This window comes from Ursus maritimus, unplaced genomic scaffold, assembly GCF_017311325.1.
Source record: "Ursus maritimus isolate PB19 unplaced genomic scaffold, ASM1731132v1 scaffold_5, whole genome shotgun sequence".
In the NCBI taxonomy this organism is placed as follows: domain Eukaryota; kingdom Metazoa; phylum Chordata; class Mammalia; order Carnivora; family Ursidae; genus Ursus; species Ursus maritimus.
Window position 1 is genome coordinate 59,487,669 of NW_024426663.1, and position 15,994 is coordinate 59,503,662.

The window sequence follows — 15,994 nt, forward strand, 5'->3', positions numbered from 1 at the left end:
GGTGGGGGGGGGGGGGGGGGGGGGGGGCGGCTCGGACTTGCGCTGGCGGGGAGCACCTCAGAGAGGCACTAGACCGCAGGGGGTGAATACTTGGAGCTGAGTCAGCTGGAAAGTGAGCACAGTCTGGGCTGGCAGCATGGCCAGGGCAGGTCCCCTGAAGCAGGAACGGAGAGGCCAGAGACTCAGAAACTTTGGCTCCGCTTCTTCAAATTGCAGTGATGAGTGGGAGCCCTTGCCATCACACGGGAAGTTCATTAAAACAGTGATACAACCGCAGTGCTTTGTGTTCTGGCCGTCTTGGGAAAGAAACAAAGGCTGGTATTTTTAGAGCTGTATTAGTTTCTTCTAGTAGCCGCCAGCGCTTTCCAGGGTAACCCATTTTGCAGCCACCCAGGAGAGTCATGCTAATCAAACACACTCTGTGGCAAAGCAGCCATCAACACCGTGGGTGGAGGGCCTCCAGCCCAGGGCCTCCCACTGCCAGGAGCCCTCGGCTCCCCTCTGCCTGTCAACCTTGACAGGCTGATGAATGCCACCGAGCCTCCACCATGACATGCGAACATCAGCCAAGTGGATAGAGGGATTCGCATGCCCGCTTAGGATCTGCACTTCTACACTGCTCAGAGATAGTTTGACCTTCTAGTTTATTATGATTCAAGAAAAAGTCAATATTTCTTAGCTTGCCAAGGCTGGAAGAATTTAAATGAATTATTGAATCAAGCAGTTAATCTATCGATAACTGATTTTTTCCTTTCAAATCTAGAATGATAAAAAGCAGGCTTAACCAAAAACAAGAAAAAGAAGGTCATTTTACACGCCCCTTCCCCCAGACATTTTAATCCCATGGGATCGGAGCTGGGGCTGAAGGTTCAGTGTTGACCACTGGGGCCATTCTGTCTTGCTTGAGTATTGTGAAGAAGATATAATTGAGCTTAAAAGCAAAGACTTCCCTAGCCGTAAAATCTGCATTTGTGTTTTAATTATTTGTATTTCAATATCCCTTTCTTATTCTCAACTTGTGTTTGGTGCCATTAAGGCTGCATGGCAATCCTCTCATTTTCTGGACTCCTCTGGTGGAGTGGAATGTCGTTTTGGGGTGCTTGCTTGGCCTTTCGTGTAAGCGGGCCCTTCCAGCAATAAGATGCTCTCCTGGCCACCCTGCCCACATGGGAGTGTGAGCTCTGGGCACCACTGCCTCACACCATTGTGCACGTGTGTTGGGTGCAAGGGACACCCAGGAGCATGGCAGCAGCCATTCCCAGGGTCTCAGCCTTCCTGCCACAGCTGTAGCTTCCTGCTTTGTGCTAGAAAGTGCTGGGCAGTAGAGAAAGGCTACTGGTCCCACCGCTGGTGGTGTGTATCCTGGAGAACCACATTCTCCCCAGAGAAAAAGGTCAAGCTCAAGTCTCCCTGCTGTGGCTGCCCCCATCCTGAACACTTAGAGTACCGCTTTCTCTTTTCTTACTCCACACTGACGCCCTAGACTCCACCGTTGCTCCCCACTGCCTAACATATCTGACCGAACTTCCTCAGCTTGGCACTCGATGTCTCCTAGAATCACACCTTGTCTTCCTTACCCTTCTCACCCCACCCCTGTACAAAACTCCTCCTCCCATCAGTTCTCTCTCCAGTGCAGTTATGGGAGCCATGGCTCAAGCCTTGCCTTTTGGCAAGCCATCCTCCTCTCCTCTGGCACGGTCCATTGGCACTGTGCTACCTCCATGTGGTCCCCTGTTTATGCTTCCCTCCTGGGATGGGCAGGGGGTGTGCCTGAGAGGTTTGGTGTGAGCCAAGCATAAAACCTGAACCCTGTACGGCAGGGTGCTGCTTTTGGCACCTGTGGCCACCCCTGTTGGTAAGACAAAGACTCTTTTGGGCACCCCAAGCCCCAAGGCCTTGGCTTCACCGATGAATGGAACCACACAGGAAGCCCTTGAGCCCCACCACTGAATGCTTGCAGCTGACCCTCTGTGTTTGTGTGTTTGGCAGGACTTTCTGGCCATGATGGGCTGCCAGCCTCCTGTGGGAAGAAGTTCTGCAGCCGCGGGAGCAGGTGCACGCTCAGCAGAGAGACAGGGGAGCCTGAATGCCGGTGCCTGGAGGCATGTAGGCCCAGCTACATGCCCGTGTGCGGCTCCGATGGGAGGTTTTATGAGAATCACTGCGAGCTCCACCGAGCCGCCTGCTTGCTGGAGAGGAAGATCGTCATTGTCCACAGCAAGGACTGTTTCCTTAAAGGTAGGAAGATGCCTCCTTGCCCCTATGCTTTTGGGTTTGGGGATGGATCTTCTAATGCCCTTTTGACAAACGGCCCTGGTGCTGAGCCTGCAGGAGGTAGAGGAAGGCTGGAGCCTCAGCCAAATAGCACCAGTAGCATTTCGGTCATGCATGTTTTGTGTGTGTCTGCCTCCACAGACCCCCTGCCTTCAGAGGGGGACCCTTGGAGAACAGAATCTAGGCAGACCTTTGGTAGGTCAGGGAGGAGAAAAGAAGGGATGGAACCCACCAAGTGCCTGCAACAGTGACGGATAGGAGCACCCTGGGCACCCAAAGCACAGGGGCAGGGCTCCGGCCTCTCCCTAACAGGCCCCGAGCCCGCAGTGGTGGGACCGGGATGTCAGGGCGTTCTCAGCAGTGGAGCACAGGTCTGTTGACCTCTGACAGCCACTCCCCGTGCCGCTGGCACCCACACAAAGGGCCACTTTCCCCCCGTCGTGTCTGGGCTGTGGCAGCGGGATGGGGCAGGGACGTATTCACAAGCAGGAGAGACTCTGGTGGGTCAGGCTTCTCCTGTGACGGGAATAGTCTTGGACACTTTCATGGCTGTGCTTATGACGTTCACGCTGAGGTGCTTCAGAAATCATGAGGCACATTATGGAAATGAGGCCAAAATGAGTCCAGGAAAAACGTCCCTGGTCTGAAAACCCTGCCCAGCCTCATGCCCGCCGATCCCCAGCCCTGTGAGCACTAAAACACTTGACCAGCTGCTCCAGCTTCATTGGCCGTGTTGAATTTTATAGACTGATGTTCCGTTCTCCAGTTTCCAATATCCCCCAAATTGCATCTTTCTAAAGGTTTTTATTTCTGCATCAGAGTGTGCCCAGCCTCCCTCACCATCGGTTATTCAAACAGCATTTCTCATTTCATGCAAGGGAAAAACAACCACCATGAAAGCCGCCTCGGTGAGGGAGGATGGGGGAGAGCTGGGGAGGATGGGGGCCGCGGTGCAAGCAGATGAGGGCTCGGCTCTGCTTCATGCTGATTGAACTCATCCACCAAATCCTTCTGATTCATTGAGGTTTTATACGGATTTTGTGAATGCCAACGCTGTGTACGGCAGTCCCCAGCAGCTCCCAGAGAGACCCAAGGGTACAAGCCCGACTCTGCCACTTCCCAGCTGTGTGACCTTGGGCACATCACTCCACTTCTCTGGGCCTTTTCCTCTGCTGTGAAATGGGGCCATTGGCAGTAGTGCTGCTCTGTGGAGGAAAGTAAATGAGGGGCTCTACAGAAACCACGTAGCATGCGTCTGGCACATCGCAAGTGTTGTGTATTAATGACCCCTGTCATCATCTTTTAATCCAGTGTGGCCTCAGGCCTAGAGCAGAGAGGCACAGGTCATGTGGGGAAGGCAGAGGCAGGAACAAGGGCCCTGCCCAGCGGGTGTGGGGCCCACCTGGCTTGCTGGTAGGTGGAGTCAGGGCGGAAGGTGCTGAGGGTCAGGTCCTAATGCTGTTCTGGAGATGCCTATCTGGAACCAGGGTTTGCTTTCCTGCAGACCTACCTCTGTGGGTCTGGATGCCCCAGAGGAGTCTTCACAGCCTCCTGCTCAGATCAGCTCCAGTCCCAGGAGGTGGGATGGCCCACCTGCCTCCATCCCCCAGCGCCCCCACCCGGAGTGTCCAGCAAACAGTGAAGCCGTGTTCACTGACCTCAGGGGCTTGGCAGGGATGGAGGGCAGGAGCCTGAGCGAGGGGGCTTTGGGTGGGCACTTCCCCACCTTCACCAGAGCCATGGTTCCGATGAGGAGCAGGAGGAAACAGTGACGGGAGCTGGGGAGTGGAGGTCTGAGAAGGAAAGGCTGTAAAGGACAATATCCTACAACCCCACCCCAAGATAGCAGTGGAGTATTTCATGCCCTCTTCAGCTCCACTGATGACAGCTTGTCTTTTGTCCCTTTTCCAGGGAGTTGTTCATACAGGAAACTGAAAAATAACTTCTTTTTTCATGCAAACAATAATTCTAAATTCATCCATGTTCCATTCTCTTTTCCTACCAGACTTTACAAAGAAAAGTTCTGACTTCATTCTTGGGTTTCATTTGTGCCCCAGAAGTCACTATTAGGACACTCCTCACGGGGCCGGGTGTGGAGAGAAGGGGGAACGTGGTGGTGGATTCCAGGAGCCGCAGTTCAGAGCACCCCCTCTGTGTCTGGGACCTGTGCCCTCGGTGGGGTGGAAGGGGGTGTTTTCCTGAGCTTCGCGTGGGGACCACAGCCCTCTTGCTCTGCAAGGGAGGAGCGGCGATATTCTAAGCCCCAGTTTCAAGAAAACTTCTGGTAGCACATTGCGGTTGCTATGGCAATGGAATTCCTCGTGAATGCGGAATAAAATAAAACATCATTTAGGGATTATTAGCATGTAAGAAGAGCAAAACTGAACTCAAAAACATTGCTTCAGCTCATCTTTGCAGCTTTTGATACCAGCTGTCCTGACATCCCAAGCAGGGTGTCTCCTGCCGAAAATCAGGGGGACAGAGGGGTGTAGGATTGTCGGATCTCTTTCTGCCTGTGGCCAAATTAAAGTCACATTTGTTCTCAGCACCAAATACTGCCGGAGAGCACCAAGACAGTGGGTGGAATTCTCTGTAACTTTAACTTGTTATCGACTGTGTTTGGAAAGTTGCGTCGTGACGTGGTGTTCCTATTTGTGTACTAGTTGGCACTTTTAAAATTGTTTCTCTGTCTCAGTTTTGAATTCGCGCAGTTATCTCCTGAGCTGTTTGAGCAGACAAGCTTGCTTTCAGCCATCACTCACTACACCAGGCTTGTATTATCCCAGATGATACAGTGTCATAGTTGGGCAGTTTTCCAAATAAACCGTGAAATTATGGAAGAAAGAAGCCTGTTAGGGCTACAGTTTTAAACGGATCTCGATTCCTTGTCCTGCCTGGTGTTTTTTTTTCAGGGGCACTTTGGTGCTTCAGAGCAGTTTCCCGGTGCATGAAATCAGAGGAAATAATTTCCATTTTTAACCAAAAAATGAAACACACTGCAGGCTCACTAACAAATCTCTTTTTTAAGTATTACCGCACAGGGAAATAAAAACCCAACCTTTTGTTGCAAGGCAGAACAGATAGGTCTTGCTGCCGAAGAGACTTCTTTTGTTGTTCTTGTTGTTACTTTGAACGTTATTGCTTTAGGAACTTAAGTTAGGTTTCACGCCTCCAGGGCATTTCCATACCTCTGCACGTGTTTCCTGCCCTGGAAGGGAGTGCTACTCACATCCCCACCTGCGGGCCCAGCCTTCGGTTTTACTCTGTGGGTTTCACTCTGTCAGAGCAGGTCCCTACAGCCAGAGAGGTGCTGAGGCCTGCATGGGCACTGCGGGCAGGCGTGGGCCACGCAGGAGGCGCAGGTGGAGGGGGCAGGCAGCACAGGCTCAAGGTATGGCTTGAGATCAGTCATGGGCCATACCACACCTCCTTGGACAGGGCACGTAAGCTCTCTGTGCCTCACTTACCTCACCTGTAAAACGTGAGTGGTAGTGATGCCTTCGTCACAGTATGTGTGCTGTGGGCATGAAATGAGCAGTGAGCTCACGTCTCTAAGCAGTGTCAGAGCACTCAGGATGATGGTGCTGCCGTTGCAAACATTGGGACACAGCTGAGGGGCAAATGCAGGTGGCCTTAAGACACCTGCCCATGGGTAACACTGCATATAAGCTAAGTACTCAGGGTGGTGATTGTTCCTGTGAACAAAGAGAGAGATCATTTGTTTTCCATGTTTATTTAATGAATGGCTAGAATTTGATCTCCAAATGGTCAAACTAAACTCACCTTCTCCAACTGCCTTGATGTTTTAGAAAGATATATAACAAGTCATTTAAGTTCACCTGGCAAGTCAGTAGAGATGCAAAAGGAGATTCCAATAGCCCCTGATTCTGAGTCTAGAAGAAGTTTCTGGAATGCATGAAAGGCTCTTGGGAACTGCCATTTGAGCCTCAGGGAGGGATTCATCTGTCTGAGGATGAGAAGGGACATGTCCAGGGAAGAGACAGTGAGATGCATCTCCCAGGGTGAGTGAGGGCAGGAGGGCCATCCTTCAGGATCCAGGCACGGGGTTCCTACAGACTCAGAAGAGCAAGGGCCTAAAAGGCAGATCCCGGGGAGTGTGGGTCCACGCTGGGTAAATGTAGGCACTTGGGGAGGGTGAGCTGAGGAAGGCCTGCACACCGGGCTAGACCGTTTGCGCCTGAGCTGACTGTGTGTCCGATGAACTAGTCCAACTTTCGCATTCCCCAGACAGGGACCCTGGGCCCAGAGAGGGGTAGCTCATCTAGGTTACAGGAACTCTGCCTCCGCAGCCTGCCCTTGAGAAGCACCTGCAGCTCTGGGACCATTCGTCCCAACAAGGCATGTTCACAACAGACGAAGCTGCTTTCTCCTGCCCTGGAGACCTCCTGGTGCAACGGTGGAGGGCTCAGGAGCCTTGGTCAGCCAGAAAGGCTTGGGTGCTCCTCGGCCGCTTCCTGCCCTCCAGGTCAGCAAGAAGCCCAGTTGGGAGCTGCTCCGGGAAAGCTGGCTCAGTCATCCCAAACTGGCAGGGCCTCTGGATGTCCCAACACTGAACCACTCTGTCCTCTGTGAGGATGGAACAGGAGCTCAGGATCGCTCAGAGGCTGCTAGAAGACCCCAAGGACAAGATAGCAGAGCCTCTGAGACCAAGCTGAAGGCCCTTGCACCAGGTCTGGCTTTTTGCCACCAGCCTCCACTTTCTCTCCAAAACCCCTTTCCAGTTTCTTCAAATTGCCCTCCTACTCCTGACCCCACCTACATTCTGTCCAGAGGCTGCGGCTGCTCCTTCAGCCCTGTATAGCTATCTCTGTGCACTCAATACCCTTCCTGGCCTTCACTTTGAACTCCACAGAGGAGGGTATGGCCATTCTCTACCAAGTCGCCCAGCTTCACAGGCATTATTGAATGTCCCCTGGGTGCCAAGACTGTGCTGGACCTGAGGACACCTGTATGATCAGGACTCCAGGCCTGACCTCATGGAATTGACAGCCACAAGGAAGGTCCACCTCCAGTTCCCAGCACTCCCACTCTCTGGGCCAGCATGTGGGGGCCGCTGTAGCCAGAGACACCCCGAAGACCTCAAGGACCAGCGGGGATCTTCACGGACTGTCCCTGTTTTGGAGCCTTCCACATAGATTCTGCCCTCACCAGTGCGCAAACAACTGGTGGGGACTGAGCTGCAGGTTGACCAGCAGCCCCCCAGGACAGTGGCCCTCGGAGCTTTCTCAACCCCTCTCTAGTATCTGCTTCCCCCATCAAGAGAAACGTGGCTTCAAACAAACGTGTGTTCTTCTGTTATTTCCTCTAGGTTTTATGCAAGACAACGTCTGGGTGTGAGCACCTCACAAACGTGCAAGAATGTTATCAGTGCAGTGTGTGTGGTGTGCTTCACAGAACAGCTGTACTTTGGATGAATTAATTACATTTCAGTAATTAAAAATTACTAATAAGTTACTGAGCTGAGAAAGTCTTGCACTGCATTGATTTCCCTATGTAAACATGCCGCAGCCTATGAGGCCCCCACATTGTTTCCTGCCCTTTCCTGACACCCCTCCTTCGTATGTCCAGCCCCTCCTTGGTCCCCTTGGCCAGCTCTGGGTGTCTCCTCCTAACCCCGCAATCTTCTTGCGTCTTCCCTTCTCTCCCACTGACCCGAGCCCCTGCCATCGCTGGGTGCCTCCACTGCCCCGGCTCCCCCACACGCTGCCGACCAGGGTCCCCGCTGGCTCCCATCCCCATGAAGATCGGCATTCCCAGATGCCAAGTCCTGCTCTTAACTGCATCCGCCCCACAGTGGGCAGTCTTCAGGCAGCCCCCACCCTTGCTCCTGTGATTCGTTGCGGGCTCCTCCTTCCCCACTAGCTTTCTACATGTGGGTTTTCCCCGGGCCCCCTCAGCCCTCCTCTCATTCCTTTGCACCCCTCTCACCATTCCTGGCATCCCTCGTGTGCAAATAAGACCCAGCTGTATCTTCACCCCAACCTCTCCTCCACATTTCAGTCACAGGTCCCCTCCCCAAAGGCCCACGACCACCTCAAAGTCAGTGTGTCCTGAATGAACTCTCTAACTCTCTGCTCCATCTGTCCCTGACATCCTTGTTCCTCACACAGTGTCTGTCTCAGTGATAGCAACCTCTCCATACCCCAGGAGACGGAACCCCAAGAGACTGAGGCCTCCTTGCAGCTGAACCCCCACACCATAAAATCCCGCCAAGCTTACTTCCCTCTAATTTCTTAACTCTGCCCCTTATTCTGTACCTGTTCTACTGCCACACACGTCCGTCCCGTCATCATCACTCACCTGCACCACCTCTGTGACCCTCTAGCTGTTCTACCCGCTCCTAGCCAGATCCTTCTTCAAACCCACCTGCTATTTGGTCTTAAGAGCAAGTTTTCCAAGAGCTGACTTTGACCATGGCACTTCCCTGCCTTAACCCTTCCATCCATTCATTCAACAAGCATACGCCTCCTGTGAGTCAGGTCTATTCTAGGCACTGGGGATAGAGCAGTGCACAAAGTGGATGTGATTCCTGCCCTCATGCAGCCTCTTGTCATACATAGAAGATAAAGTGTCTTAGCCAATGACAAGTGCCATGGAGGAGAATAAAGCAGGCACAGGGGTTGGCAAGAGTTTCTAGTAGGAGAAGAGGCATTTGAGCCAATACCTGGAGGTTGGGAGGTTAGGGAGTGACCTATTTGAATATCTGGGTAAGGAGTAGCAGTTGCAAGGGCCCTGAGGTGAGAGCTCCCCCGGCATGTTTGGGGATCAACAAGGAGGCCAGGGTAACTGAAGCAGAGTGAGGAAGGCCAGAGAGGTCTGAGTGGCGGTCAGAAGGGCCTGGTTGGCCATGGGAAGCCTGAGCTGCTAACCAATATCTTATGTTGCCTTTCTGATTATTCTGCCATGCCCACCAATGGATGGCCTTGATGGTCCCGTTCATCACCACCCTGGGAAGCTGTGCGGGGTGTGCTAGGGCTGGAAAAGACGACCTGTCCAGGGGCTGCCAAGTATCTCCAGGGTCCTTCTACACCTGAGTTAAACCCTCAGGGCCAGGGGATTGCCTATGAGCCCCAGGTTGACCAAGGTAAAGTCATAACTTCTTCTACAAGTAGCATCCTCGTTCTATTATAACTTCCTGTCAACTTGCAGATCTTCCCAAGATACTGGGTATCCTTAGGAGTAAAGGAATATGATTTATCTGTCTAGCCCTAGCACTTGGAAATGTCCATTCATTTTTTTGGATGAATGCACAAATTGATGATTATATGATAAGCAGGATATGTGCAATCCCTTTGAGGTCCCCGAGTGAGAGCTTGGGAAGCCCTAGTTAGAGGTCCTCTGTGCCATGTGCGTCAGAGGGCCTCAGCAAAGGAGGGGGTGGATTTAAAAGGAGGACCCTGCTCAAAGACACGTTGGATGCTCTGTAATGGGAGGGGGTGGTCATCGAGGGTGTTGAGGGAACACAAGGAAAGAAGGGGCAGAACGAGGCAGAGGAGGGGGTGACATGGAGCCTCCTATTTCCCCAGCTTCTTTCCAGCAGGCTGCTTGAGGAAACCTGCATGGAAAGAAGGGTGCCGTTGGCTCTGGCTGCTTAGAACCACATCGTGGAGCCCATGGCCAGCGCTTGGGAGGCTTTGGCTAATGATCAGGCGTCAAATGTTTAATTACTGGAGCGAGAAGAAGTTAACTCGGGACTTCTTTAAGTTTCTCCCCTATCGCGCCTTCAATTAAGATCAAGGCCCCGTGTCGCAGCCGCTAAATGACACTGCATATTGAATCTCTGTGCTCAAGCAGTTTATCTAATTATCTGTGTGACAAACTCAGCAGCTGTCAGCCCAGCCACAACTCAAATATGTTGACTCTGGGCCCCCGCCTGCAAGTATTTTCTGCTTCCTCGCAGGCTGAGGGAAAGGCCTTAGGTGCTCTTCTGAACACGAGGAATCCCTTTCAAGTTCTTCTCTTGCCTGCTGACGGCAGTTGCCGAGGGTGCCTGTGGCAGGGAGGACGGTACAGGAGCCGAGCAGAAGCCTGGGGTCCGCCTTTTCTAGGCTCTCTACCCTCCCTGCCTCACCCTCAGCCCCTGCGGCTGGCATGGATGTCCAGACCCTCTGCCTGCTCTTCTGAACAGGGAAGCACCGGCCTGATTTGGGCCATTTTTTTTTTTCTCCAAAGAAAGGAAGGAGTGCTTACCTTTGCGTCACATTAACTGCAATAAATCGAGGGAGCTGGGAGGCAGATGCACACAGCGACCCAGGGAGAGGAGATGACCGCTCATCTCCATCAGCAGAGAGTGTGTGCGTGGGTAAACATCCCAGAGCAGGCTCACCGAATGCGTGCCCACACCAAATGGTCCAACACTCGGCCTGTGGAGTCGAGTCCTCAGCCAGGAGAGCCAAGGGACAGAGCTTACAGAAACCTGCGGCCCAGCCCTCTGCGGCATCCTGGGGCCTGGAGAACCCCCCCTCCATGGTTCCTGCTGTGGTGAACGGGTGCCTCCACCCTTTGCCAGGTGCCGTGGGAGAGCCGTGTCTAGAACACTAATGAGGGAAGACAGAGCTTCACCATGACCTCAGAGTTTGGGTACCTCATCCTGGCAAGTCCTGCCCTTGCCTTTCTTCTTCTTGTGTTCACTTCTGCTTTGATGCATTTTGATCACTCATTAATGAAGGTAATCGGAGTGAAACTACTTTGGAAAAGCTCCTCTAAATGGAACTAGTAAAATTGCTTTCCTGCCGGGAAATTAAAATCATCAGACACAATGAACTCTGCCCACTTAGAAGCAAGGAGTCTGAGTGGTGCACTTCTCTTTGTGGCTGGAGGAGGGGCGCAGCCAGGGACGTGGCAGGCACATCTGTTGACTTGTCTTCCTTCGGGAACTTCTGTATCCTCTTCTCCCTGTCTTTTAGTCCATCCCCACCCATTTTGAAATGCAACTGATTTCTGAGCATTTATTTTGTATCCTGCCACGTTACTGAATTGCTCTATAACTTCTAATAGTTTGGGAGTGGCTTCTTTTGGGTTTTCCATATAGAGTATCATGTCATCTGCAAAGAGAGACATTTTGACTTCTTCTTTGCCAATTTGAATATCTTTGATCCCTTTTTGTCGTCTGATTGCTGTTGCAAGGACTTCTAGTACTATGTTGAATAATAGTGGCGAGAGTGGGCATCCTTGTCGAGTTCCTGATCTTAAGGGAAAGGCTTCCAGCTTTTCCCCATTGAGAATAATATTTGCAGTAGGCTTTTCGTCCCCACCCATTTTGAATGCAGGGGTGTGACCTGCAGGCCTGGTCCCCAGAGGTCCAACAAATGCCTCTCTGAGCTCAGGCACACCCCACTCATTCTGCCGGACTGGGTTCTCTGGTGTCTCTACCCAGACCTCGTTCTCGCCCTCCCTCTCTCCCTCCATCCCTCCCTGCCTCCCACCTCCTCCCTCCCCACCATGCTGTGTGGCTCACCAATTAATCTATATTTCCACTGAAATATAACAAACCCAAAGTCTTTCTTGTGGGGTTTTGCAGAGAACTTCTTTGATCCCCAGCTCTGTGCAGGCCCTCGTAGCTGAGAGGGCCAGGCCTCTCCAGTGGTTTCAGGAACCCTAGATGAGAGACATGTGAGGGAGGGTACGGTGTGTCTGGTAGCCGGATCTTTCCTGATGGGGGGAAGGTGGTCAGAAAAAGGGGAGTGAGGAAGAAATCTGTGGAAAGCTACAGAAGGAAGAATACCCCAGAGTGAGGAAAAGGGTTGAAAGGGGCCATCCAGGGACCCCAGTAGCAGTGGGCACAGTAGCAGGAAGGATCAGCAACACATCGTCCCCGTTATGTACAGAGTGAGTTTGTTAATTCTCCTTTCCACCCGAAAGTCCAGACTTTTAAGGGCATCTCTCAACTGTTTAGCCACAAGTGCTGGTTACAGGGAAGCTATAAGTACCACCCCCAGCCCCCCAGGGGTGATATTTTGGGGCAGTGACCATGAACAATCTGGACAGTCTTTCCAGGGCTGGGACAGATGCGAACGGAGGTGAAGCTGGCCAGACCTACCTGAGCAAGAATTAAAGAAAAGTTGGCTTATGCCACACAGGAGAGGAGTAGCTCCCTCGGGGTGCCAAGGAAGGGAGAAATGATGACCGAAAGCAGAAGCCCGGTAGACAGCAACTGTGTTCTGCTCTCAATTCAAGAAAACATGCCCCCTGAGATGAGATGAAAAATGGGATTATAAATTGGCTGAGCCACAGCCAAAAATGAAATGGAAGCTGGAGGAGGTAAAGCAAGACTTTATGGATCTGGAATAGTGTCGCCCAAGTGCCTTCTGTGTCTCAAGCAGTGAATGGCACGATTAACAATGCAGAAATCAAGCAACCATTCCCCCACAGGGAGAACAAACTTGAAAACCTCTCCCAGAATACATAGAAAAAAGGAAAGAAAAAGGTAAAGAATAATAATAATAATGTGAGAGAAGATGATAGATAGGGATGAAAGTTTAGCTCTTGGTCATTGGTCATCTTAAAGACCCCAGAGCAGATCAAAGGGACACAGTAAGTGAAGAAAGATTGTTTTCTAAATTGCCCTGAGCTGAAAGATTCCTAAAATAAGTCCAAATGTAACTGCTAAAATTTCAGGATTTCAAAATTTTTTTTCAAATATATTTGAAGTGATCAGGCAGCAAGAAAAACCTGGTCTTCTATAAAGGAAAAAAGAAAACCCACTGTCTTAGGCTTTTCTGCAACATTAAGAAACAAGAATGCGGTGAAGACCATCTATAGAGTTTTGAAGTGGTAATTCTGTGTTCCTCAGATGATGATCCCTGTGTGGAAACAACAGAAAGGATTCTCTGATGGGCAGGGGCTCAGATACCAGACCACCTGTGTATTCTTGGCTAGAAAAAAAAAGATACTGAAAGATGAACTCCCACCAATCTAGGGACACATCAAATTTGGGAAAGAGGAAGGTCATGGTACTCACAGCCTAGAGGTGAGCAAGGGACTCCTACCATGCAAAGTTGTCTGAATGGTTGTTTTTAAACATAGTTACCCCATACTGGCAAAGAGTAAATGAAGAAGTTAAATGCAGCTAATTTCTTTGAAGGCTTTGTGGGGATTTCAACAGATCCCGCATGATTCTTGACTTAGTGTGTTAAAAAAAGTATGTATCCATTTAACGCCATCCTTCTTGCCCAGAATGAATCCAATGTTGGCCCCAAACAAGTGTCCTGGGTTGTTCCCTGCTGCACTGGGAGGCTTCTGCCTTTGCTGGTGTGTCCAGAGATCATGGGTAGGATCAGTCCTTGAGTGAGGTGACCTACCCTAAGGTTGGGCCTCCCGTGCCTTCATCACAGTGGCTAGAGTGGGCTCTCTCTTCCAGGAAGCTTGCCTGGGCTGTAACGGAGGTAGAACTCCAGCATGTTGTAGGGTGTCTTCCTGGAGCAATGATGCCCTTACTAAGGGCACACGTCAACAATGTGGCCTGGACTGTTGATTTTAATGTTCTAATCGAAATAGGTGGTTGATCCACAAGCAAGGAGTAAGAGCTGAGCCATGCTGCCATAAAAAAAAGCCAAGAAAGCAAGGAGTCTGGCCTCTTGGGAGGTGGAGGTAGAGATGAGACCCCGAGGACAGCCAGGGCCACCCACGGAGGTGGCCATGCACAGTAGAAAAGGGTAGGGTCACCGTGATAATGGCCACCATGCACGCAGTGTCTGCCAGGTTCCTAGCCTCAACCAGATGCTTTGTGGGCATTAACTCATGTCAAAATAACTTGCCCAGTTACTGAGCTGCTAAATGAGAACTGGGGCCTGCCTTCTTCTGTCACTGCGTGCCTGTGGCCCCTCCAGTGGGTAGAAGGGCCTCTCCTGGGGGACGAGGGCTCGATGTGACCCTGGCAGAATGCACAGGACTTGACCAACAAGGTGTGGGGAAGGGCAGCAGCTGCTGGAAGTACTTCATGCAGCCTTACTGCTGCGGGCTTCCTTCCTCCTCCCCTCAGATTGGCCACGGGCTGCTTGTTAGACAACATGTGCCTAAAAATGGTCTTCCCCTAAAAGGAAATGGGTAGAATGTCACTTCCCCACGGATGTCAAGATTGTCACAGCAAGTCATTTTAATGACGTGAATCATATGTCATTAAGACACACATCGAGTCTTTCGACCCCAGGGACAGGCACCATGTGGATAGGTGATGTGACCACCGCGGTGTGCATGTCGCAGACAAAGGGAGTGTCCGCTCCCTGCTAGGGGACGGGCAGGGACAGGTGGCTTCTTCAGCAGAGGAAGAGAGACTGCCACTCTTCCGGGTTGCTCTTCTCTGTGTCTCCACCTCAGCCTCTCTTCCTTCTCGCCCGGGTCCCGCTCCGTCCCCTGCCGTATTTTAGCAGCATGAAGACCTTATTTACATGCCAGGCTTGTCTCAGTAAACACTCCTAACAATGGAACAAACATTCCATTTTAAAAAGTCTTGTGGATCTCAGGGCACACAGGTGTGGGTATCAGGAAGACCTAATGAAGAGAGGGATCTCTGGAAAAGGCAGACAAAGCCCACTTCTGGGAAATGTGGTTTCTCTCCTGTGAGAAACGCCGGCAGGAGCACGCACACTAATTTAGAGAAACAGTTACGAGGAAACCAGACACACCCTTGAACATGCCTGTCTAGAAGTTTGGGGAAGAATAACGCCGAGCAGAGGCACCTCCAGGCTTCTTTTGGGTACAGCTCCACGGAGGCTTAGTTGGCTCCAATTATAATTCAATATTTGCAGCATCGATTGTGATTTTACACATCTCACCCTTTTTAAGAGACTGGAGATCGGATGGGAGCAGAGGGCAGGGTAACGACTCATAATAAAAAGCCCATGCTCCTTGCCAGGGCCAGTGCTGGGTCCTGTAGACACTTCATCCCATTCAGTCGTACAACAGTCCTTCAGGAGAAGGACTGCTACTGTCCCGACTCAGCAGAGGTGGACACCAAGGTCAGAGAGGTTTAGTGACTTGCCCAAGACCAAGGAGGAGAGAGCTGTCACTCAGACTCACGCCTGCCTTATTTAAAATGTGCTCTTTGTTCTTCTCGCTCTGCTCCCTCTCTTGTATGTATAATGATTGTTATAGTTAATGAAAGAAAACAAGCCTTGGTGGGGCGCCTGGGTGGCACAGCGGTTAAGTGTCTGCCTTCGGCTCAGGGCGTGATCCCGGCGATCTGGGATCGAGCCCCACATCAGGCTCTTCTGCTACGAGCCTGCTTCTTCCTCTCCCACTCCCCCCTCTCTCGCTGGCTGTCTCTATCTCTGTCGAATAAATAAATAAAATCTTTAAAAAAAAAAAAAAAGAAAACAAGCCTTGGAAATCATCTAATTTTGAAAGCACTCGGTCATCGCTGTTCAACTACCTGGCAGACTGTGTCCGTGTTCGTAGTTCTGTTCTGAAGGCAGCTTCTTTGCACGTGCAGCCGATTGTCGCCTTATTGTTGGCCACTCCTGCCTCGACAAAAGAATAGTGATGTTTTCTCACAATCTTTGTTCTTTTGTTGTCTTTGCTCCTTCCACTGTACCATGCCTTCTGCCTATGGGATGATTTTTATAAATCGGAAATGCAAGAGCCCTCACCATGAGAGGCACCCAGTCTGTCTGTTGGTCGGGATTGGCTAGGAACAGTCCGTAGCTCACCTCAGAGGAGCCAGTGGACAGACGGGCTTAGGGCTGACCCACGGACCAGGTTG

The 15,994-nt window shown here is 51.4% G+C and overlaps 1 protein-coding gene across 3 annotated transcripts in view; it reads left to right on the forward strand.

The window, feature by feature from the left end:
* Nucleotides 1-15,994, forward strand: part of FSTL4 (follistatin like 4) — a 617,506-nt gene that overhangs the window by 420,084 nt on the left and 181,428 nt on the right. For all 3 annotated transcript variants that reach the window (XM_040622453.1, XM_040622455.1, XM_040622454.1), the window contains one exon: nt 1,990-2,238. In XM_040622453.1, coding sequence (XP_040478387.1) covers nt 1,990-2,238 — 249 coding nt within the window. The remainder of the gene's footprint in view (nt 1-1,989; nt 2,239-15,994) is intronic.